The sequence below is a fragment of the Malaclemys terrapin genome, chromosome 2 (genome assembly GCF_027887155.1).
Source record: "Malaclemys terrapin pileata isolate rMalTer1 chromosome 2, rMalTer1.hap1, whole genome shotgun sequence".
Taxonomy (NCBI): domain Eukaryota; kingdom Metazoa; phylum Chordata; order Testudines; family Emydidae; genus Malaclemys; species Malaclemys terrapin.
This window is the reverse complement of record NC_071506.1, coordinates 108,441,804-108,467,530: the sequence shown is the minus strand read 5'-3', so window position 1 is coordinate 108,467,530 and position 25,727 is coordinate 108,441,804. Positions and strand designations below refer to the sequence as shown.

Here is a 25,727-nt window from a genome sequence, read left to right as displayed (position 1 = left end):
GGTGGTATGGCTGGTATGTGGTTTAGGGAAACCTCCCTGCTTAGAGCTGAATCTAGTTGGCTGCCTAGGTTGTGGCAAGTCAGAGGAAAGGTGGAGGAGACCAGGAGAGGAACCACTATCTCACTAGAAGTATTCATCAACTTTTTAGAGTTGTGTTTGCTTCGTATTTTTAGCTGCAACTTTCTAGGCTTGATGGGCTTTTCTGGTTTCATTGTGCTCTGTGCTCAAGCAAATAGCACATCACAGCAATGACTGCAAAGTACCATCTGTATGTTCTTTGTATACTGGGTGGGCAGGGAGTTTCATTTCATGCATCATTTATATCTTGCTGCAAAGATTCCACAATTCCAATAAGCTTTAAAAACAGCGAATGCCAAAGACAGACATTCTTCTCTCTCTTTCTCCCATCTTCTTTTCGAAAGAACTCAAGTTTCCAGAGCTGGGCATAGTAGACACTGCAACTTGTTTTGCTTTCTCTGCACTACAGTGCTAGAAGAAAACACTTTTGTGTTACACTTCTGTCGTTGCAAAGGCTAGACACATTGGACAATAGGCTAGTATCTACTGGGGACTGATCTTATCCTGTGCTGAGCCGCTCTTATGAAGTGCTGAGCACTCAGCTGCCAACACAGACTGCAAGTTGCCCACCACTGTATCAGAAGCTCCCAGTGGAACAGGAATTGCAGGTGACTGGTAGGTTACCTGCTCCCAATAGACTTTTTCATAGATTTTGGTGGTTTGCAGCCTGGCTTTCTCCAGTTTGTGCTGGAAAGCAGTGAAATCAAATCAAATCTACCACTAGCAGTGAAACTCTGTCATCATGGTCATATTTTAGCTGGGTTCTCCTTGAAATGTCTCTAGGCAACACGGGGGCACAGTAGCAAAAGTCAACATTTGTCACTCATTACCAAATGATAGTGTGTATAAGATACCACATCAATGCTCGGGGGATAATGACGATAGCACAAAAGCTATTGTGTGGTAACAGCTGACCAATGTTGTTTTTTTAATGATGACCACTTAGGGAGGAGAATAAGTATCACTATTCTTAGTTTATAGATGGGGAAAATGAGGCCCAGAGAAGTGACTTTACTCAGACTTGACTGGAGCTACTCCTGATATAAGTGCAAGATCATAATTGCTTATATTTTTAGAGGGATATTAGGTAATATTAGGTATATATTCATGCTGACATTATGTAAAAATGTCCCGCTTTTAACAGACCTATTAGCTAGCTGTATTTATTCCTATTTTTGTAATTCAGTCCTGTTGCCTAAGACTTCAAGGACATGTCTAACAAGCAGTTTAAGTTTAGAATTGCAGCAGTACAAATGTAGCTAAGTATTTATTTTTTGAAGGAGTATCATTCCAGCCCTTAAGGAAGAACAGTTTTTCATTTAATTTGCTTTTCCAGAGTGTACCTTAAATGGATAAGCCAGCTATGCAGCAGGGCCTGTAACTGTGCAACAGAGACAAATGTTGTTCTAGGCAGAGATGTGCATGCTCTTCTAGAGAGAGATGGGGAGACTATCTAACATTCACTCATTAACTTATCACCAACTTCTCATGGCGAAAGACTGAAGTTTGTCTGATGGTGTCTGACAAATTCTCATCATCTTAATTATGTGTTCAGTGCAACACTGCTTGCACTGTGGCCATAGTCTTAGCAATACAGAATCCTTTAAAGAACTAAGTGGGCATCGGCTCAGGCCTTGTATGACTAGAGAAATGGTAATTGGAGTGAAAAAAGGAGTATATAATGAATGCAGATTTAAACAGTTTTGTTTCCATATTTATGTTTCAGAAGTCCACTTGGACCCATGCAGAACGTGGTGCCCTGCTGCTGACTGCCAGACCATGTGCCATGTTGAACTGAGTGACTCAGGACAACCAGTGCCTGTGGAATGCCCAGCTTGTCATCTGAAATTCTGTTCATCCTGCAAAGAAGTATGGCACCCAGAGCGCTTGTGCCAGGAAAACCAACCCATTGTAATACCAACTGAGCAGGGGTAAGAGCAGAATTCAGCTAGGCTGTGCCATCTTTCAGCTCTGCTAGTAGTACAAAATGGATGTCCAATGCCACATATACTTCATGGACCTGCCTTCTCCATATTTTAGACTTATTTCTAATACATCATTACAGATGTGGTTTCTAAATATAATTCACATGCTGCTGTTACTCCTGCATTAAGCAGCTACTTATGGAGTTGGAAATTCCATGGTCCTCAGTCTCGGTTATCCAGTGCTTTGCACCTTTGTGTGTGTCATTCAGATCTTGTCTACACACACAAATTATACCGCTTTAACTATATCAGTGTAGTTAAAGTGATGCAACCTCCCTAGTGTGGGAGCAGTTACTGTATACTAATATAGCTATTTCCACAGGGAAGGGTGTCACAACTCCGCTCACCGCTAGTGCGCCTCCTTCTGGTCACTCTGGGGATTAACTGATTCCAGGTCCAATGCCTCCTTTTCACTTCTCATTGCACATCCTACCTTCTCTTCCTGGCTCTCAGTGAGGCAAGATGCTCTGTGTTCATGGCTTAGTCTTCCAGCCAAGTCATGTGTGTCAGGCAGTCTTCCCATTCACTGCCTAGCTAGTGCCACTTCCCCAGTGGCTGGTAGGGGAACCTAGGCCCACCCTCTACTCAAAGTGCCACCTCAGGGACCCTCTGATCAGTAGCTAAGGTCTATTTCACTTCAGATTTTACCGCCTTTCCCCTCAGCATTTCCTTTCCTAACCTTCTGGCTCCCCCACTTCTCTGGGTTTGCCCACCCCAAAACTCCCTTCTCTCAGAAAGCAACTGCAGTTACTCTTCTCTATTGCCAACTTCCTGCCTTTATAAAACCCTGCCCAGCTCATTCCTCCTCAGCTGGGCTCCTTCTTATTCAGTCAAGGGATTACTTAAGCCACCTGATTCCCCTCAGCTGCGGCCTGTCTGGTTAATTGGCCCCCTCCTGAGCCTACAGTAACCCCTTCAGGGCCAGTGTTGGGGTGAACAACCCGTCACAAAGGGGAATAAACTAAACCATCATAAGTCACCTTTAAAATGACATAACTGCGTCTATACTAGGTGTTACACCAATTTTACTCTAGAGAAATCATACCTCTTAACATAATAGTTGAACTGGTATAAAAACTGTACATAGACTAGGCCTAACCCTTGTGCTAAGTAGGTGCCAAATTCTTCCACTGGTGTGAGTGGAGAATTCTGATTTGGTAGCCCTGTATACTCACTTTGCACAGATGCAAATGACTGCACTAGCTGTGTCCTTATAGCAGTCTATTAGTGAGGATGCATAGTTCTGGCAATGGCTGAATGTCTCTGAATTCTGTAAATACTCTTATGTTTACATTATACCAGGTCTCTGGCTAACCTGTACTCACAGAAACAGAACAGCATTCACTGGCATGCACAGAGTAATCTTTAAACTCTCTGTTGTGCTCTGTAGTTTCCACCACTGTGAATATTTTTGCAAGAGTTAAAAGAGTTAAAACTAAGCATTTTGGTCAGCAGGGGGTTTCATCAAACAGGAATTGCCTGTGAGATCTTCATATGATTTTTGATCTTAGTATATGTTTTAATGCATTCCCTTGAATACGAGATTTTACACTTCCAGTACATTAAGAAGCTAACATCAGGCAATCTTGAAATTCATGGCGCATGCCAGACCATGGAGTTGAGTGTGAACTAGGGGCCCTAAAGAACATAATGATGCATAAACGACTTGACATTAGTACTCCAGTCAGACAGCCACAAGTTTTGCACTGAAATTTCATCTTTCATATATTTCCTTACCCTTCTAGAGCACTTACCAGGACTGACACAGAGGCTCCAATTAAACAGTGCCCAGTGTGCCGGATCTATATTGAACGAAATGAAGGCTGCGCTCAAATGATGTGTAAGAACTGCAAGCATACATTTTGCTGGTACTGCCTACAGAACTTGGATGTAAGTGCCATGGGACGAAGGTTCTAGAGCGAGGCTAGTTAAGGATTTGGGGGATAAGTCCCATATGTCATAACCGGAATCATGTATGTTCTAGTTCTGTCCCTTTATGCTAAGGATAAAAGGATCTTTACTTGAGTGAATGCCATTATATTTAAATGGAGCCTCATGGTGGCCAAAGCTTAAAAGTTACTTCTGCCTCCAATGAGCCTCAAAGAGATTTCTTTCTTTTTTTCCTAAATTGAAGTGGATTGTAGCCAAATCTCTTGGTCTAATGCTAATTCTCTTGGAGAAGATGGATTTTCCAATACTATTGCTAAAGATAGGTGGGTTGAGAGCTATTTAGTTGTGTTCCCCCTTCCTTTCCCCTCCCCCCAATTCATTGGATTCCAACCTGTTAAAAATGTTCAGATTCGGTCTGGTACAGATAAAGGCTACAGTTTCAAATTGGGGTCAATTCAGAGCTCATTCAAACTAGGCCACTTCTCCATAGTCAGTCTCTAGTGCTGTTATAGCAGACGAGAATGATCCAGTTAATAAGTTAGAGGATGAAAGTGTTTTGGAAACTACTTTTCATGTTCAGAATCTTATTAGGGATACAAAGAGCTCAAGAGGAGGGGAGAACAGGAAGTCTGAACTTGGAGGACACTATCATCATAAAAAGTGCCCAAATCTGCAAGTTGCCAAGCACTGCCACCAAAACATCAAATATTCTCCACTTGCACTGACTTTGAATTCTAAAGGAAGGTCCAAAAGAAGGAACATACGGGTGTACAATGATAACATCAATTTTTGGCACAGTCAGTAGTAATATTTGTGGGAGGTGAGGAAAAGAACTCTTTGTTCCAGCACTTGAGGTAAAATAAAGTTAAATAGGTTTTTGCTACACAGTTTGGAAATGATGAAACTTCCTTGTTCCTCTTTATTCTCTATATGTTAAACAGGGTGTGCTCAACTTTCTATCCAGGCTGTTTATTGGTGCTGTTTTTTCAAGTCTGTTTTGGAGTACGTAGTGTACACAATCATTGTGTAACACTATGAAAAATTGGAGCGGTGTCAAGTTTCCATAATAGTCTAAACACGTGAAGCTGTGATAGTTGTCTGTAGATATGCCTTTAGCTGATTTTAATCAGTTAAAGATAAGTCAATTAAATGATTTCTTTGACGAGGTGTAGTCATTGCATGGTTACAATATAGCTCTTATAAACCCACTAAGGTTTCAGGTATTCAAAATTTACTGCAAGGTAATACTTGTATAACAATAAAGTTAGGTTGAAGAATGAATGGAAAAAGCAGAGCTCAAGTTACAGGGGAACTGTTGGGGGAGGGTGTTTGGAAACTGAGTGCCACTCATCTTGTTGAGATAAAGTAATTAGTTTGATGGGGGAGAAAAGGAAAGTGGGGACTTTCCATTTTAAAGAGCAGCCTGTTAAGCCTATGGAAGAACTGACTAGAGAACAGAGAAATATTAGGAATACAGAAGATAAATATTAGGGATATGAAATATCTTAGTGTGTCTTATAGATCTAAAGTTTCCCATTTAATTTCTCAAAGTAATTAAGTAACAGGCAGGCAAACTTCTCTGCCAGAACAGTTAATTTTACTGCACTGTCAGGAATGTGGTAGTTCTACTCCTGTTTTGTTAATCTCCCAACATTAACATGACCTGCTCAGTACAGTTTTTCTTTTATCTTTCAGAATGATATCTTCTTAAGACATTATGACAAAGGCCCCTGCAGAAACAAACTGGGCCATTCTCGAGCCTCGGTTATGTGGAACAGAACACAGGTATGCTGATAACCAGCTCAAACAGAGCAATGACAAACATATCACACACACACACACACACACTTTATTTTCTTGTTGGTTAATTTTTCTTTTCTTTAAATTTTGCAGGTTGTGGGGATCCTGGTGGGATTGGGTATCATAGCGCTGGTGACTTCTCCCTTACTGCTTGTGGCATCTCCATGCATCATCTGCTGTGTCTGCAAATCCTGCAGGGGCAAAAAGAAAAAGCATGACCCACCGACAACCTAAAACTCTGTGTCTGTTTCTGCCTCTGTCTATACAGTAGATGTACGTGAGAAAGCACACAGATTGGGTTTTGGTGTCATACCTACCAAATAATTCTCCCTCTACTTGCCAACTCTGAGGATAAGTGCCTATTGTTTTCAGGCCACTATATTGCTTGCAAGTCACAGTTCAGGAAATGACTGAGGTATTGTAGTGTGTATATATAATTAAAAAGGTCACTGTCAAGTAATTCAGCCACAAATATGATCCACCTTTAAAACTGTTAGAATCTTGTAGAGAGAGGGATCTTCCAGAACCTGAACATGTATTTATCCTGCAATATTGTTCTTCTGCTTCTGCAGAACCAGTCATGCAGCCAGTGGAGGGAGTACAGGTAAATGAACAAGCCCACTTCTTAGTACTCTGCTGATTATAAAGTAAAAGAAGAAGAAGAAGAAGCATGTTGCTGTTATCTGCTGGCTTGTGACCTATTAAAAATAACAAATATATATTTACATATATTTGATAATTTCCCTTCAACCAGACGCCACAGCATTTTGTGTTGAAGGGGTAAGGTGGGGGAGGGGAATACTAGAGAAATAATTAAGAGGATATTTACCAAGAATGGATTCTGGTAATTATCATTTTGTAACTATACCATTGTGTTGAATTGTATGGATTGTACTTCAGTGAACACACGCACAGTCACTTATACCACACTAGTGATTTTTGGTGTATGACACCATTACCAATGATCTACAACACACTATAAACTATCTTTAAATTATATTATTTAGGTGTATTACCTAACAACTGTGAAAATACCATGTGCATCTCACAGTCGGCACAAATATAATACCAGATGGTATAGCTATTGCAAACTCTGATCTTAATTGGATATTCATTACTATGAAAAACAGGGCCAAACTAGCTGCTGTTGATGTCAGTGGTATTTTTACTATTGATCTCAGTGGGAGCAGTAGCAACCAATAAAATATTCTTTCCTATAAAAAAAATCTCATTTGCCAATGCCTCAGTGGAAATCACTGTCGTGTATATGCTGTGTTAAAAGGTGATGTTACAAGTCAACCATGGCACATCTTTCTTGAAATGTTAGGTTTTTATACGTGGCTGCTACATTCTTGGGTTGACCGCTCTACCTACTTGTGGCTCCATTTCCCTCTGCCTTTTGTGAGTACCGTGGATGTTGTAAACTCGTGGAAACAAATCTAATGTTTTAGTGAAGGCCATGCTACATCTCCCATAGAATATCCAGTAAACCATATAAAACGCATGTGGGTATATGTATGGTGTGTGTATGTATGTATCCATACAAAGTACATAATATTTAATATATTTTGTGTATATATACTTTATGTCTCTAAACGGCTGTCATTTAATGCTCTAGTTTAATTTGGTTCTTCACTGCAAGCATGATTCAGATTCTGATCTCAACTATGCCAATGTAAATTCAGAATAACTCTTCTGAAGCTAATGGACTTCACTCTGGATTTGCATGGGAATAACTGAGATCAAATTTTGATCCATGGTGTTTATACTACCATTAGTTGGTGCTTACTTGTGTTCTGGGCTCCTGTTTGTGCATTTGATATTTGTGGGAATTTACATGAGTTTTCTCTACAATCAGTAGTAATTCCAACCCCAGTTGGCAAGGGCTGGAAGGAGAATGAAATGTGGTGCAAAGTCAGAAAAAGATATCTAGCCTACCCTCCCTTCCAGGCTACAAAGAGAAAACTAAAGTGAACATCAATTTTATTTTGTTTGGCTAAGCCTCAGGAACTTTGCCTTCTTGGCAGCTGTAAATGTGACCTTTTCGTTCAACTTCTCTCTCTGGCTGCTGAAACAGTAGTAAACATCTTATTTTAAGGAAGCATAGTCTGCAGAGCAGACTAACAGGGACAAAGACCTTAAATAATAGTGTCTGCTTCTCTTTGAACAAAATTAATGTTGAATGAATTTGCTACCAGTAATGACTGGAAGGTAGACAGTGTACTAGTCTGAAAGACTGTATTTCTTCTCCATCCAGAGCTTCTAAGTGAAGCAGGAAGGTGGTCAGTACATTCTAAATATAGAGTACAATGCAGTCCAATGTGGTTTATGATAAGCTGAGAGTATTTTATGTATGTGTTTTCTTTAGGAGCGGTAATGGTCGTGTTGGGGGTTACTCATGACAAATTAAAATGTTCGGCCTTTGGCCTTGCACTATTTTTCTACCTACACTTTTACAGCACCACTATCATTTCCAGTTTATCCGTGATCTTCCAGTAGAGAAACTCACTTGAACAAACTCCCAAGGACAAATTGCTGTAAAGTCTTTTTAATCAGTGCTATGATATTCAATATCCCTCACCTATTAAACCTCATGGTGTTTTTCATATTTTGTATGTATTCACTCTGTCCAAACAACTGTCCACTCAGTGGGATTGGTACAATTCTTCCCCTCTTGTTATGCTGGAAGTCAGTGTTGCCTAACAAATGAGGAAGTTCCTTTCTTAATTACAAAAGTTTTGTCATTAACGCTGCAGTTACAAACCAGAGGCTAAATTCTGCTCTCAGTTATACAGTAACTGAGGGCAGAATTTTGCCCAATGTACATTGATGGCTATAATGTAATTGCATTCCTCAATTATGTTAACAGAATGCAAATTCTGTCCCTTTTCAGTGTTATAGAATTATCTAAATTTAATGTGAATCTCTGGTTATTTAACAAACATCAGATTTTTATAAAATGGTTCAGAATCTGAAGTTTGATTTCCTTATGATGCAAATTCAGAATACTAGTTTTGTTAATTTAAATAAACACACACACGTGCCACAGCACTGAAAAAACAGATGATAGACTATCCTTTTACTTTGGGTCTATTAATTTAGAATCAAGGTAGTTTATTTCTGAAGCAATATTTTACACAGTACTCTAATTACTCTAGAACAGCATTTTCAAACTTAAAACTATGAACCTTACCAGCCTGGTTTCCCTTAAAAAGGGGGTGTGTGCTGCATCAACCCATCTTGGTTTTTGAAAGCAGTTTATCTGAGGCTGTGGAACAACCTAAGCACTGATTCTGCCAGCTGTTAGCCCATGTGCTAACTTTGTGGGAGTAAAGTTACATAAATGCTTAAGTACTGGTAGCATTGGGGCTCTTTTGGTTGATGTAGCTGTTGCTTAGTTATTCTGCACACTGGCCAGATAATCAAGCAGTCACAGTGAATCTGTTCTGGGATTCCAAAGAAATAACTTTAGGCAGATTTTTAAAGTGTTTGTTTATGAATAAGCATACACTAAATGGCAAATACAGCAAGTTATATAAGCAAGATAGTAGTGCCAAAAGTCCAAAGGGTCCTGGGACACAGGGTACATATGACTTCTTTAAGTAATGCCACCGTGAATCTCGTACAACCTCTTACAACTCCAAAAACTCTCAATGAGTGTTGGATGCCAGAACCAGATTTGATTCATACTGTGCCAGAATTTACTTCTCCTATTATTGTCAATCTACAGTTTTTCCCCAGTGCTTTTGATCTTGTAGTGACTAACATGAAGGCTAGCATATTCAGAGGCATTATGGATTAGAAGACTGAGCCTGGGATTTATGGGATGAGCTTTTCTACATTCAAATCTCAACTCTAACACTGACTTGCTTTGTGGCCTTGGGAAAATCAGTGTAGTTTACAGTGTAATTTCACTTAAAATTACTTGTCAATTCTGAGAACATAGGCCCTGGAGCCTTGTTTTCAAAGGTGCCAACCATGGAGTTGGGTTTAAATTTTGGTTGCTCAGCATCTCTGAAATTAGGCTCTAGATGTCTGAAGAGTGGCACCTAAAATTAGAGGCCACTTTCAGAGAATTGGCTCTTAACTTCAATGGGCCAAATCTTCAGCTCATGTAAATTTTCATAGTTCCACTGCAGTCAATCGAGCTATGCCAAATACCTCAGATGAGAATCTGCCCCTGTGTCTCTTAGGTCCCAATTATTATAAAATAAGGATAATGCCTGCTTACAATGAGCACCGTTAAATGGTAAATATTTACCATGTTTATGGTATAAATGCTTCTCTGCAGTATCTATTTTAACTTTAGAAGATACATAGTCAATGCTGCAGTAACTGATTATTTTTAATGGTGCATGTTTTATTTACCTCACAGAAGGGGATGAGGATTAACAGTAGTTAGTTAGTACAGTGCTTTGAGGACGTTAAGTGCTATGTACTGCTATTTGTCCAGTAACATAACATAAAATAAGAAGTCCAAAGAAAATCTAAAGTGTACATAATGTTTACATGATTAAATTAAAATGAATGTTCAACCATATTTTCTTATTGTATGTGAAAATATGTAAATTAGCAAAGATCAGTTTCACCTCTCAGTTGTCACAAAGAGGTGGTGATAATATGAACATTTGGCTGACGTATTTGGGTATCAGTGGGTGACTGCATGGTAGTGTCCTTCCTTTTCAGTTGCTCTTATCTTTCTCAGATTTCTTTTTCATGTTTTTCACACTTTGAGGCCAGATATTTTAGAACAATATAAGTGGAGCTGTTTAGCTACATGAGGATGAAAACCCCCAGCATGTTATCGATTAATCACGATAAATTTTTTAAATCGCGATTAATTTTTTTGGCGTTAATTGCGTGAGTTAACTGTGATTAATCATCAGCCCTAGTTTTGTTGTATTCCCCAAAGTCGGTGTGCAGCAAGCCAACATCACTGACTTCAATAGTTAGACAAATTTACTTTCTTATCAATAACTTTTTTGCCAGCCACAAAATCTGACTATTCATGATACAGCTGGCTCATGCAGTGCCAGCAGCTTTTAAGCAGAACTTTGAGTAGATTTCAATAGGGAGTTCTGCTTAAAAACCAATGGCATCATTTAACTCTCTCGGCCCCTTCCATAAGAAATGAGAGAGCCAAAGTTCACAGCAAAGTATCTTATCCCTTCACTTTGAATTCTACTGATGGCTACTGGCCCATTTGCTTAAAAAAACCCAACAGATTCAATTATTTGAAATGTGAATAGTTGTTTAAGCATGCTATATTTTTAAATGAACAAATTAGAAAGAAAAAAGTATACAAAGCAGTTATTAGCATTGCAAATACCATGCATGACATTTATACTGTGAGAACTGTTATTGAGATGCCCCATAGTATTAGGTATCTTTTTTTTTTAAATAAAGATTTTATTTTAAATGTGTAATTAAATTAAACATACAAATAAAAAAAGGGTGTAGCTCTACCAGTAATGTGAATTGACACCAGTCATGTGTCCCAGTCCTGCAATGATTTATGCATGTAATTAACTTTAGACAATGTGAATAGTATCATTGACTTTGACGGGGCTGTTCACAATGCATAAAGCTAATTCTGCAAAACTCTTTGCAGGATTGAGGTCTCATATATTGGGACATAAGGCACAACACTTTATTTTCATATCCATCGTCATGTAAATTAAAACATCTTAAAAATCTGTTGGATAAGGGTAGGAAATGGGGCACTGAATTATTGTATCTGATAACTAGTATGTTAAAGAGGAGTAGTTTCTGAAATTAGGGGTAAAATTCAGCCCTTTGCAGAGGGCCAACAGTAGCCCACCCACTACTTAAGTCCACTGAAGTCTTAGCCTTTTGATGGCCTTCTGCCTAGGGCTGAATTTCACCGAAGATGACTAGATATTGTTTCTTTGGTACCTGTTTGAAGTTGTATTTTGTTTTTGTTTTTCTAATTAATACACTTTCTTCACCATCCTTAACCTGGTGAAGGGCGAAAGGCTTTGATCTTTGTAAGATTCACTAAACTATTTTTATGTTTAAAAGAAGGTCCACGTGTATAAAGAAATTATAAATGCTTTTGTAAATTTTGTTTATGATTCAGCATTTAAACGTTTTACAAATGCAATTTGCTGCACTCTGTGCATATATTCATACAGTCTGTATTTATTTTCTGCCTCTGAGGCTTACTTCTTTGTTTCCCCACCTCCTTCTAATGTCATAAAATGCAACATTAAAAATGTAATGTACAGACATTTGGCTCACTTTGTTTGACTCCTCAGCTAGCTGTTTTTTAACAGATTCTATGAACTTTTGGTTAAAAAAAATGGAAACAGTTTAAACACATCCGTGGTATTTATTGGGCATTGTGGGATGTGGATAACAGACTATGGATAAAAGAGGGAGGCTCAGATATAGTTCTTGAATCTTAGCTGGCTTCTTTAACAGAAAATAAACAAAAATATATGCATTACCACTGAGTCTTCTACTGGACTTTGATATAACAAACTCTATAACAGAAAAGGGCAGGTTCTGTTTCCTATACATGTTGCAGTGGTGTACAAAACTGAGGACTATGGTGCAAGAATTCCCTGTACAGGCAGAGCATAGACTTGCAGGGGGTTTGCTGGGGCAGGGACGTATCAGGAGCCGAGGCGATGATTCTGGGTTACTCCAGACAGTGGAGCAGCTCAAGGAGTCCATGGGAGGTTGCTATAAATTAGCACAACAACTGGTTTAAATCCACGTTTACACCCACTTCTCCTGGAGCTGCGTACTGTGGCTCCTGGAGGCACAGTACAGCACTTCAACCAATCTGTGTCAAGGGAGGACCGGGCTATGTAATCTCAAGTCTGTGTGTCTGTGACAGTGAGAGTGGCCTTAGGCTAACTCATCACTCTGTGTGCTTTGGAAGTCTCCCCACATGAGGTAAATTGCTGAGGTAATAGTTTAAATATTAGGTGATTAACCAATTAACAAGGTGGCTCAGCTCATCCACTGAGGACAGCTAAAAGAGGGACACGAGGAGGAGGAGGAGAGGATGGGTAGTTTGGAAGAAGGGACTAGTGAAGATCTGGATTTCAGAGAGATGAGACTCCCGCCACCCCCCTGGGAGAATGTTACTGTGGGGAACTGCTATTATAGTCACACATGGTATTAAGTTTGTCGTGAGGATTGTGCAGTAAGGAATCCAGGGAGTCCTGCCTTGTGACAGTGCCTTTTAACTCCGATCTCATATAGCACAGTGAGATATATGCTAGATTTTCAAAGTCATTCATAAATACACTGATGATCAGACACTAGAACATATTAACTTTTATGCGTTTTTGTAACTATGGCTATACAAGTCTCTCCCAACATCACAACATAGGATTTGTCATAAAAGCTATTGAGCCTGGTGAAGTTAACTTGTAAATTCAACATGTTTGAGTCTTTTCCTCTCTGTGTGAAACCTGACAGGGCTTATGCTCAAATAAATTTGTTAGTCTCTAAGGTGCCACAAGTACTCCTGTTCTTTTTGCGGATACAGACTAACACGGCTGCTACTCTGAAACCTGACAGGGCTTCTAGCTGTTGGAAACACATGCAACAAATCTGCCCCCTGTGTGTATTCAGCACCACATCTTCTTAGTTTAGTGATAATATACATACATTTCACACAAAAAATGCTTAAAACAGAGGCAAAGATGAGCACTCAAAAGTTATGAAGTGCCCAAATTAAGGTAATCCAGGGATAGCTTCCCAAGAAGCCCCTCTACAAGAGGATACTGAGGCAGCAGGCACAGCACCATGTTGCAGGTGGAAGAGAGCTGTTATAGAAAGGATTAGGAAACCTTAACTATTGGCATTGCATCAGCTTTGCATATACTGCAAATTCTGTTAGCAGTGCAGAGGAAACTGCTATGAGAAAGTGAGGGATATTTTATTCCTTCTTACTAGGGCAAACAAACAAAAATGCCTTCTTTTGTAATGGGAAAATGTTTTTTGAAGTTTAGTTTTTTTTTTACACAAACAAAACACAAACAACAACAAAAAAGAACCCCAAACCTCCAAAACATTCGGGCTTTTGAAAAACTGAAATCAACTGAAAACCAGATTTTTTTTTTCTGTGAATACTTTAAAAAAAATTGTCATTAAAAAAAAAAAAACTCATAGAAAATACTTACTAGTTCTACATCTCACACATCAACCGCATTGTTAACTATCACAGGACTGAATTCTATCCTCACTTACTTGCATAACCCCATTGAAGACAATTTATTACACCTACACAGCCCAACTGAATGCAATGGGTGAAACTGACAGCATAATTTTAAGTACTGGGGTTGCACAGATGTAATTAAAAGCAAAATTAGGCCTACAGCACCTTTATTACGGTTGCTGATGTAGGACAAGGAAAGATCCTGCCCTCACATCTTGACTTTGCTAGGTTGAGTTTTGGCAGGGCTAGCAATTAGGATAGGGTTTTGTTTGTTTGTTTTTGGTAAGTAAGCAGATATGATTGACTATATACAGGTAGTTGATCTGATGAGTAAAAATCCTATTTTTACTTCTACCCATAGATATGTGTCCTTATTTTATCTCAAAGGTGAAAACATTAGTAATTCTGCCTTCTAAAACTCACCCTTCAGATTGCTTTTTCTGGACAGGGATTAAGTGAAACCTCTTAGCAAAAGTATTTGCCCTTTTCACCCTCTGCAGAAGATTTCATTTTCCTTAATACTGTCATGTAATCCTTAAAGAAAAACTCATTCTTTATGCCAAATTCATGTACAATCAATACCAGGAGTGCGGTCCTTGGCAGGCATACTATGATTTGACAGTCTCACTCTCTGACATCCAGGGAGTGACAAAACACGAGACTTGGGGAAAGCTTTGAGAACTGATCAATTAGTGAGCAATACAATAAATATCTCAAAGTAGGGTGCATGGGCCTGTGTAACAATGTGTGCTGGCCTTTTTAAGCTAGGCCTGGTGTTTTATTTTACCTCATTGCTGCAGCTGGGCATCCTGGAAACTAGTTCCAAGGGATGCTTAGGAATTCTAGGCCTCACACCAGGAAGTATTTCAAGGTACCCCTTCGTGCAGATGATTGGTGGACCAGGATTTGCAGGTGAGGCTCACCACGAAGGGCTGTGGATAGTGTTTGTAGAGACACCAGAGAAGAAAAAATCCCTGCAAGGAAATGTGGTTCATTTTTGGACTTTGTTTAGGAATAGAGTTGCCTGAAAAATGGGAATGTGTTTTAAAATGTCTTTTTTTCTCCCATTGAAAAATGCTGAATTTCAAAAATTTCTAATCAGCTCTATTTGGGAACCCCAGCAAGGGGGAAATACATCTAGGTGAGGTCAGGGACCTTACCTGGGTAAACTGTGGGCTGAAAGGGTTGTCAATTGCTTCCTTTCAGGGGCCCAAGGTTGCAGCCTCTAGAAGAGGCTAGGTTGAAACTCTTTCATCTGCTTCCTCCACTGCAGCAGGAAGGGAGTTCATTAAACCTCTTGGTGGAGATCCTTGTTTGTTCTTCTTCCATTACATGAAGGGAGGGGAACATCTGATCCCTAGTGACTAAAGTAGATGGAGAGAGGTGTCATTTTTTTCCACCGGACTCCCAGGCTCAGGGGCCCAAATGGCTTGACTTGTAATTTGCAAGTGACCTGAACCATAGGTCTCAGTTTTCTGAATCCTTTGATTTGGTGTTTTCTTCATTATTTCATGTGGTCACTGTAAACTGCTAAGTGTATGTACACAATCTATAAACCATCATTTAGCTTCCACCTCCCAAGTCCTTGATTAAAGTCAACCAGATAAACTCTTGCCACAAAAAAACCTGACACACAGCTCTTCTCATCACCTAATTCACACCAGGAAAAGCCTGAGTAAAAACATTGACTCTTTTTGGAAAATGTGGAAAGGGAATTCCTTCAAGGTCATTTCACTGACATCCTGCTTCCAATTCCCAATGAACTGGTTCATTTTGCTTCCTTCACTGAAGAGCTAAGGTGGTGCAGCTGCAGTGTTTTAAGTGTAGACCTGCTCTCAGTGTGCTCTCCAGTGGAGACTTTTGTTCTATCTCTTTAAAATTTAAAGTAATGGTCATTCCAACTGAACGTATAAGGCTGCTGTGTGTGTGTTAGGACATGTGACCATGAGACCAGCCTGTCTTGTAGTACTTCAGCAATTCTGGCTTGAACTGAAGAGGTGTAGGGTATGTTGTTTTTTTTTTTTTTTTCATAGTGTGCCTGCCTGCTGTAAGGCAAGCATGCCCCAAACTGGAAACATTAATAATGCTAATCAAAGAATTGTGTGAGGTGATGTTTTAAATGTACAGCAATATCACCCCTGATAGATAATACAAAAATAGTGTTAGACTGGCCATCTAAGATACTGAAAGATTATCTGAGGCTATATTACAGAGTCAAAAACAATGGGGCACTCTGCATTAGCAGACTGAAAAAAAATGTTACAACTACAGTTTAAACTAGTCTTTTATAGAACAAAGAATCTAAGAGCTGAAGAAGAAACCTGGGGTGAAATCCTCGCCACAGTAAAATCAATGAGAGCTTTGCCATTGACTTTGCTGGGGCCAGAATTACAGTCTTAGAGCACAGGGGAGGCAGCTTGCACTTCTCTACTTAGGGACGGCCTCAGCTTGGGCACCCCTCAGATGCACCTCTCCTCCTATGTGGCTTCTCAGGGGCACCGGGCTTTACAGTTGTTTTAACCTTTGTTTGGGATCATACAGGAATATGTTTTCTGCCACATTTACCTTGGTGTTCTCACACTGCTGAAAAAAATTAAACCTGCATCAATGACTTCTTCCATTCCAGTGTTCAGCTGGGCTAAGTTAGCTGTTAGGTGCTTTCAGAAGATGTACAGAGGCATTAAAACGGCATTGGTTGCACAAAAGGTGGACTGTTCATTTAGTGCTCCTTGGAAATGGCATACTGCAGTAGTTCTCAACCAGGAGCTATGTGTGCCCCTGGGGGTACACTGAGGTCTTCCAGGGGTACATCAATTCATCCAGATATTGCCTGGTTTTACAACCGGCAACATAAAAAGGTCTAGCAAAGTCAGTACAAATTAAAATTTCATACACACAATGATTTGTTTATACTGCTCTATATACTATACACTGAAATAAAGTACAATATTTATATTCCAATTGATTTATTTTATAATTATATGGTAAAAATGAGAAAGTCAGCAATTTTTCAGTAACAGCGTGCTGCGACACTTTTGTATTTTTTATGTCTGATTTTGTAAGCAAGTAGTTTTTAAGTGATGTGAAACTTGGGGGTATGTGAGACAAATCAGACTCCTGAAAGGGGTATAGTAGTCTGGAAAGGTTGAGAGCCACTGGCGTACTGCATTTCTGACTGGGCATAGTGCCCCATAAAGGTAGTCATGCAAGAGAGTTAGATAGCGTCAAGCTTGAGTATTAAGGGAAGGATTACCTGCAAAGCTTCCATGCCTCTGGTTAAGGAGACATGCCTGGGAGACTTCAGAGCTGAATTAATTTGGAAATAATTATAAAACTAGCTTTGCAGGCTTGCTACTGTATTTTTTTTCTTTTTTAAATCTCTGATGAATCAGGAGCAGTTTCTCTTATGTGGGGGAGGTGACATGATAGGTAGAAACTGCATAATGAAGTTCTTTCTCCTTTTGGTTCTCAGTGGGAGGCACCCCCAGAACACTGTAGAAATGATACACAGCTGAGCTCTTACGTAACAGCATGACCAAGTGTGGAAGGCGTATTTACGACCTTTCGTGGTGCTTATGCAGATCGGACCTCTTAAGTAATGCACTAACTGGGCTGTGTGCCAAACCTAAATAATCTTGAAGTATTGCAAATCTGAAACTCTTCACAGATGGCATCTCTCCAGCCCCAATCACATTTAAGTTCAGTGCTCCCCTCCCCCTGACTTGCTTCCACAGAACATCAAAGGGCAGAATAATCCACAAATAGCTGAACAAGGGGTTGCTGGAGATGCTTTCTTTCTATTTTTTTTCCCTAAAAGATTAACATACCGAACCATGGCATTCAGGGCCGGCTCTAACTTTTTTGCTGGCCCAAGCAGCAAAAAAAAAGCACCGCCCCGCCGTAACACCCCCCCCCCCCGAGTGCTGCGCCGCTGAACCCCCCCCCCGCCGAGCACCGCGCCGCCAAACAACCGCTGCTCCCCGCCGCGCTGCCGAACACCCCCACCCCCCTGCTGCGCTGCTGAACCCCCCCGCACGGAGCGCCGCCGAACAACCCCGTCGAGCGCCGCACCGCCAAAACTCCTGCCAAGTACCGCGCCGCCAAACAGCCCCCGCTCCCCTGCCGTGCTGCCGAACACCCCCCGCACCGCGCTGCTGAACCCCCCCGTGCAGAGCGCTGCCGAACAGCCCCTGCCGTGCTGCCGAACACCCCTCGCCTCCCGCCGAGTACTGTGCCGCCGAACACCCCTGCCCCCCGCGGAGCGCCGTGCCGCCGAAACCCCCGCCGAGCGCTGCGCCGCCGAACAGCCCCCGCCTCCCTGCTGCACTGCCGAACACCCCCTGCCCCGCTGCTGAACACCCCCGCCCCCTGTGGAGTGCCGCGCGGCCGAAACCCCCGCTGAGTGCCACGCCGCCGAACACCTCTGCCCCCCGCGGAGCGCTGCACTGCTGAAGCCCCCCCCCCGCATGGAGCACCGCCAAACACCACCCGCTGAGCACCGTGCCACCGAACCCCCCCTGCCCCCCGCGGAGCACCGCGCCGCCAAACACCCCCCACCGAGCGCAGCGTTGCCGGAACCTCCCATCCCCGGCCGAGCGCCGCGCCGCACTACCCCCCGCCACCCCAAGATTGGCCGCCCCTTACCAGGAGCCGCCCCAAGCACATGCTTGGTTGCCTGGTGCCAGGAGCCGGCCCTGATGGCATTAACTTCATTACTCTGCATAAACACTCCTAGTCTGCAGATTTATTAAAAGAATTTTGGTAGTCACAAAAAAAAGAAAAAAAAAAGAATATCCCTATCTGCTCCTATCTGCTTATGGAGTATACAGGTCTGTCTCATCTTACGTGGGGGTTCCATTCCGCGGTTAGCGTGTAAAGCGAAAACCACGTATAGCCAAAACCCCATTGAGTTCAATGGTGGGCGAAATTGCTGACTACATAAATTTGAAATCGTGCATGTTAAATGCGCGTAAGATGCGACAGACCTGTATATCTTTAATCCTGCTCTCAAAAAGCAATTAATTGAATTGAGAAATTTAAACTGGGGGAGAATGAGAGAGGTAGAATGATTAAAAATAATAGCGCAGGAGAATGTTTTGTAACAAACCGGCCTGAAACAATCCCAAATCTTGGGAGCATTGGAAATTTTAACAACGCTGATCTGTATGCCCTTGACCCGTGAGGGTATGTCTACATTGAACTAAAATGCCCATGGCTGGCCCATGTCAGCTGACTCAGGCTTGCGGGGCTTGGGCTGCAGGGCTATACATTTGCAATGTAGACTTTCAGGTTTGGGCTGGAGCCTAGGCTCCGAGCCTCCAGGACTCTTCCCCCTTTGCAGGGTAGAATGCACCAGCAGAGTGAACAGTGTGATGGCAGCAAACAGCATGTTAGTTCCAGGATTTCTGGGGGAAGGTTTTATGACATTGTCTCTTCCTTGTTCCCTAAGTCCCGGACGTTGGTACTGTCATCATTTTCTCTTAAGGCAGCCATGGGAGCCCTACTGGCAGAGGCTGCTGAGGGGATACTTTGAATCATTGCATTCCACCAGTCCCCCTGGCAATGCCTTTTAGCCTGAAAGCGGGTGCTGCCAGCAATCTTGGCCTCCTATGGTCCTTTGTGGGAGGTGAGAGATCGTGGACACCTCCTCCTGCATTGCTAGCGTCCTGTGCCCTGTCTACATTGTCTGCCTCTATTCGGGATGTTAGGCAGTCTGAGCTTTGGCAATGCCTTGGAATAGTACACATACCATTTGCTAGCACTGAGGGGAGTTTACACGGATGCATCATGGCATGCCAGATCAGGAGTCTGGCAGGGTGGAGGCAGAGGGGAATTGATTCAGCAATTCCCTCCCTGCTAGAGCCTATCCTCATTGCAGTGAATGGCCCTGTTGCTGGAGCCTTTCCCTCGCCTCACGACTGCCAAAGCCTTTCACTGACCCATATAGCTACACACAGCAGTGAGGATGCAATCTGCTTTCGACTCTGGTGTGTAGCTACACATACCCTACATGCAACCACCACTCATGTACACTGTGGATGTAGCCTAAAAGAGTTTGTTTCAGTGAAACCATCTTTAATATAGATCAAGTCCTCAGTGAGCATAAACTGGCACAAGCCCTATTTGAAGTCAATGAAGATATCTGATTTACACCAGCTAAGGTCCTGGCCCATTTTCTCTAGAGCATTAGTGTTTCACAGGGGCGCTGAAGAGAAACAACACAATGGTGGAACATGGATAGGTGCATGAATCAAAGAACCCTCCAGCAACTCAAGCTTGTTAAAACCATTGCCAGTGTGGAGCCAGGCTGATTTCATCTTCTGGGTCTTCTCTTCATTTTATTCTCCCTCCTATTCTAGTTCTGCTGCCAAAACACATCCTACATGGCAAAACCACAGACTATGCCTAAAATATAATCCCTTTTTTAAGTGGCTTTGTTCAAATGAAACTTAAATTAAAAAAGCTGTTAAATGTAAACAAAAATGGTATAAGGCAATGGGTTAAAGATAAAAATATACAGAGGATAAAAAGGGTGACAAAAATTAAGTTTAAAATATCAAAGATTAGGGTTAGATGTGGTTTATAAAAAGCAAGGTTTACATATTTTTTTTAAAAGACACATGAAAAATTACAATTAAGCATTTTTTTTTTTTAAAGTCCAGGGTTAAAATACCAAACAAGAAATATTAGCCTGGGTTCATTAATATAAATGAGGGTGGCAGAAAAATGGAGGTGGGAAGGACTTAGTACCAAAGGTGACAATTCAGCATGGTCACTTATGCATTTTGCTTAATTAAAATCAAAACCAGAACATAGGACTGAGCAGCTGGGTCCCCATTAGTCCCATTCAGCACTTGGCTCATTTTTCCCCACTCTTGATCTGTTTTATTTTCTTTTTAGGCCCTGATCCTACAACGATTTGTGCATGTGCTTAATTTTACACACATGTATAATCCCAGTGAAATCAATGGGAATACTCACCTGTGTAAATTTTAAGTCTCTGTAAGCTTTTGAAGGATTAGTACTGTAGAGTGCAAGCTCTTTGGTGAAGAACTGTCTTCCTACATGATGGTACAGCACCAAGAACATTTTGGACTCTAGTGGCATAGATATAAGGGCCTGATCTTATTCCCATTAAAAGCAAAGGAAAGGTTACCATTAACTTTAATGGGAATTAGATGAGGCCTTAACTAATAATAATGAATGAATGAAAGCAAGAAAAAAAATTTCCTTTTCTCCCCATTAGAATCAATCTATTTCTTCTACCATAGGCTGGGAAGGAAGAAAGAGCTAGAGAGTATTATTATTAGTTTGGTTTTAACTCCTTAGGGCACATTGAGATATTATGTAAGGGGGAACCATAAAACTACCTAGAAAGAGAGAACAGGATACACTATTATGCAAGTATCTATACAATCCCAAAGGAAATTATGGCATATGCAAGACATAAATATGAAGAGGCTTTTGCATTCTAAACTGATTTGTATAGTAGCAATAAAATATTGTGACCTCTCACCTATCTTTTAGTGTAATAGAAAAATAGAGATGTAGGTTCAAATGACCGAAGGAATTAATGTCAAACATGCTTGGAAGAATCAGGAGAACACCATAGTCTTCCTTGTCATGTGGAAAATATTATCTTCGTTTCCTTTTTTCCCCTACAGTCCAAAGCTGAAGACTATTGTCTAAGTTCTGTCCCAGTGATGCATGTGCAACTTGAGTGAAGTCAAAATAGTTGGAAGGGTGTAGCTGAGAAGTGAACAGGAGTCTATATATTTATTAAACTATTTATGTTTGTTTACAGGTGGTTCCAAATTGAAATAAAGAAATGCACTGAATTAAGAATATGACACAGACTTGTAACCTTCACTAACCTAATGAAAAACACTAACAGGGCAGCGTTTACTTACATTTTCAGGTGACTTATAAATAATTATTTATATACATCTGTAAATGGTGCTTCCAAAATATCTGAGATGACACGGTCCCTTCCCTGAAGAGGTTATAATGTAACAACAAAAAAAAAAAAAAAACCCCAAAACCCACAGGACAACAGTTCAATGGGGGTGGAGACAATAAAATATTCTTTCTATATTGTAATTACACACACACACACACACACAAACCAGTTAAAAACATTACTAAGGTTGCAAAGTCAAGCACACAAAAGTTAGGAAATGCCAGAATGAATGTTGACTGTGCAACCTTAATTTGGCCCCTTCATGTGACTGCATTATGAGAGTCTTGAAAAGTTAGCTTTCCAAAGAAACATCACCAGAATTTATTTAACATTGTAAAAACACAATGTATTTTTCCCAAGCCTTGTTCTAGGAAATGGCTGAACCATTTTGGCTGACATTTTCCAAAAATCCCCTTTTCTATATCTGATACATATATTCTACTAGGTTGAACACAGTTCAGAGTGCCTGTAAATCGGCCAGATAAGATTCAGGAAATTGTCTTGCAGCGGATGAACCACAGCATTCCCAGAGAAGATTAAATGAGAGAAAAAGCTGCTTTATATTTTGTGTGGCCAGCATGCAATAGTGTTTAATTTTCCAACAACATTTGTTTTAGAAGGTGGAAGCCGTTAAACAGAGGTGGACAGACTGTTTATTTTTAAACAGAGTTTTTACCAGAAATGATTCGCTTTGTCTCTCAAAGCATTCTTTTTATCTGTCATCTCACATGCTACAGTGAAGTAACCACTAAAAGAAATATTAAGTGTAAGTAAAATATGGCAAAACATTGGATCTGATATAAATAACAGTATAATAAATCTGTGGCCACTGAGGACTTCGCAGCTGGCACTATGTTGCATATTATGGTCCTTTTCATGGTGACATTGAGGATAGAATTCAGATTCTCCTCTTCCAAAAGGCACAGACCCCCAACCATCTGAGCTGGTTGCTAAGGAGAATCTTAGCATCCATCTGAGCTGGTTCTCTAAGGAGAATCTTAGCATCCTTCAGCAGCCTGAGGCCTATGACACACAGTTGAGCAGTTCTGATTCTGTCCTGTGGAGGCATAGGCATAGGCAGGCACACTGGTTAGCTCAGTGCAATGGAAAATAGTGGCTACTGGGGTGTGTGTGAGATTTCAGATTCCGAGCTCTAAAAACTCATCTACACACACACTTCTGATATAATGCCTCAAAACCCTTTGATTGTTCTACTAGAGGCAGTCCAGCACAAAACAATGCTTCCGCACATATAGGTATAAGTTCAGTGACCTGTATAATGTCACAGCACTTTGTGATATTGCAAGTCATCCTAAAGCATCCATGCTTCTGGAAGATGGTTGGATTCCCAGAAATGTTTCTAACCAGGGGTTATTGATTGTTGGACAAGCTTAGTTCCAAGAACTGCTCCCTACATCACCATATGAAATCAGCTTTTGGGTGAATGAACAGACAGACTGATGACTGGACAAGGGACAAAGAAATGAAATTGCGTTGAAATAAAAAAAAGCAATCTGAATCTATAGAGCTGATTTCATGAGGTAAATTAGCAGTTTAGTTTTTTTTGTTTTTGTTTTGGTCCTGGAAGTTGCACAGCCTCTTCTGGGACACAATGAAGCTGATTTGTCATTCTTGTTCCAGGATAGAACGGAGATGTTCTTTGGAGAGTGTGCAGAGATGTTGTGGGGAGAGGGATGGAGGGACATGCTGCATTATATGTGCCTGACAATGAACTGGAGTAGGGATTGTGTGAAAATGGACTATGCACCAACCTGGGTGACAGAACAGACTTTATAGAATGGGAGATAATTGTAAGCAGAGTCTGAAGGAGCTCTCCCCTGACATCTAGTGGTGAGCTGTGGAAAAAGACTTCAGAAGCTGATATAGTTTGCATGGACACACCCACCCTGCCTAGGTGCTCTGCATGATGGGATTGTTTGTCCAAATGATCACTTGTGGCTGGTGTTGGGTTCCCAGTCTCCTGGTTATTGGGGCAGGAGTAATAAACGGTTGTTATCCTTGTTGTGTGAACCGAGGGCAGCAGAACGGTACCTGGCATATCTTGATGTAGGGACTCACCCTCAATTAAACAGCATTCGTTAGGCAGGGAACGTGGGTTCTAAAGCCCAATGAGTTGGGGTGGGGATTTGGATGGGGGTGGGGTCTGTTTAAGGGTGGTAGCCATCATTTGATCCTTCTTCTCTCCATGGTTTAATAAAAGAGCTAATTTAGAGTCTTATTATATGCTGCAGAGCTGAAATCACTGAGAGCTGTGTTAAATGTGTGTGTGGAGCCCTGAAGATATCTTGGTGAGTGGTCAGCAGGGTGGCTGGTGGAGAGGTGTGGCAAGTGGCCAGCAGGGAGGCTGGTGAAGAGGGCCAGAGCAGAGCCCCCCAGAGGCATGGCAATCAGCTGTTGGGTCGACAAGCGAGTGCCCGAGCAGTGCAGTATGTAAGGTGCCTCCTTACCCTCCCCCCAGCCCCCAGGGTGGGAGGTGAACTCTGTGGATGAACCTCTGAACTCTGGGGCTGCACTGGCCAAGGACAGCAACTGTGAGTGGGGCACAGAGAAGGGATGGGCACGTTAAAGGGACTCTTGGGTTTATGGACTTAAGAAACTGAGGGGGAAAGGAGACTTTCCATGTTACTTGGGTGTTTCTTTTGCTCATGGTTTATGTTTATGAACCCTAGTTGTGGTGTTTTCCCAAATTAATGCTGAGTTATTTCCCTCCTTTTATTACAAGTTTTTGCTACATTTAGACTCTGTGCTTGCGAGAGGGGCATTATTGCCTCTTAGCGGCACCCAGGAGGTGGAGTGTAATTGTCCCAGGTCACTGGGTGGGGGCTTGAGCTGGTTTTGTGTTGTACTGGTGAAAAGGAACCCCTAGATACTGAACCCGGCCCTTGTTGCTGCTGGCGCCATGTGGCAGAAGGGTTACATAATTATAACGTTCTTCCCAGGCCCTTCATGTTTCGGACAGTTGCTGCTCTGTATCCAGTGGATTCAAGCTGTTGGGTTCTTTCCCTTTCCCCCTATTTGTAGCTCTGGCAAAGTAATAGAACAAAGAGCCTGGAATTGAAACACTTGTGTGTGCTGGACACAGCTGCCCCAGAGTATGTTGTTTTTTCTCTTGGCTCTTTTAAGGTTAATTTGCAGAGTCGCATGAGGTACAGTGCCCCCAGCCACCCTCTTTCAGGAGGATGCCTGCAACAGCGTAGGTTCCACAGAAACAGTATTACAGCTTGTGGCTATATTTTATTTTGTTTTGAATCCTTGCAGAGCTGTGGATATTGATCTGTTCCTACCCCTTCTCTAGACTACTCCGTCCTCCTTTGTCCCACACAGCCCCCACTCCCTTGGGTCCTCCCTCCCACAAATCACCTTCTTCTGGTTGTGAGGGAAGTGTGGGGCTGGTGCAGTAGAACTGTGCCCCAACTTCCATGAAGTGTGTGTGTGTGTGTGGGGGGGATTGGTACATGGAGGGTTCTCTTTGCAGGCAGATGGGTGGATGGATGGACTTTAGAGAACATTTGCTTTCATTGTAAGGCAGCCAATAAGCATCACACTCTCTCTCCTCAAGGCCTCAGCACATGCTGTGGTGGAAATGACAACAGAGACCCATGAGGCTTGTGCATACATTGACTCAGCAACAGCAGAGTACCCTACCACCAAAGAAAAGGGAAGAATAAAAGCTAGGTCACTATGGAGCTGAAGTTCCTTCCCAGCTCACCTCACCAATTTCATTAGGATGGTAGATTCATCACAGACAGTGAATTTGTATACAGCTAATGAGAATAGGTTGCAGTCTCCAAGTCAT

At 41.6% G+C, this 25,727-nt stretch overlaps 1 protein-coding gene across 8 annotated transcripts in view; it reads left to right on the top strand.

Moving 5' to 3' along the window:
- RNF144B (ring finger protein 144B) overlaps positions 1-12,004 on the top strand; it is a 132,135-nt gene extending 120,131 nt beyond the window's left edge. For all 8 annotated transcript variants that reach the window (XM_054019755.1, XM_054019752.1, XM_054019756.1 and 5 more), the window contains 4 exons: positions 1,805-2,009; positions 3,809-3,953; positions 5,649-5,738; positions 5,847-12,004. In XM_054019755.1, coding sequence (XP_053875730.1) covers positions 1,805-2,009; positions 3,809-3,953; positions 5,649-5,738; positions 5,847-5,987 — 581 coding nt within the window. In that variant the 3' untranslated portion in view covers positions 5,988-12,004. The remainder of the gene's footprint in view (positions 1-1,804; positions 2,010-3,808; positions 3,954-5,648; positions 5,739-5,846) is intronic.
- The last annotated feature ends 13,723 nt before the right edge of the window (positions 12,005-25,727 follow it).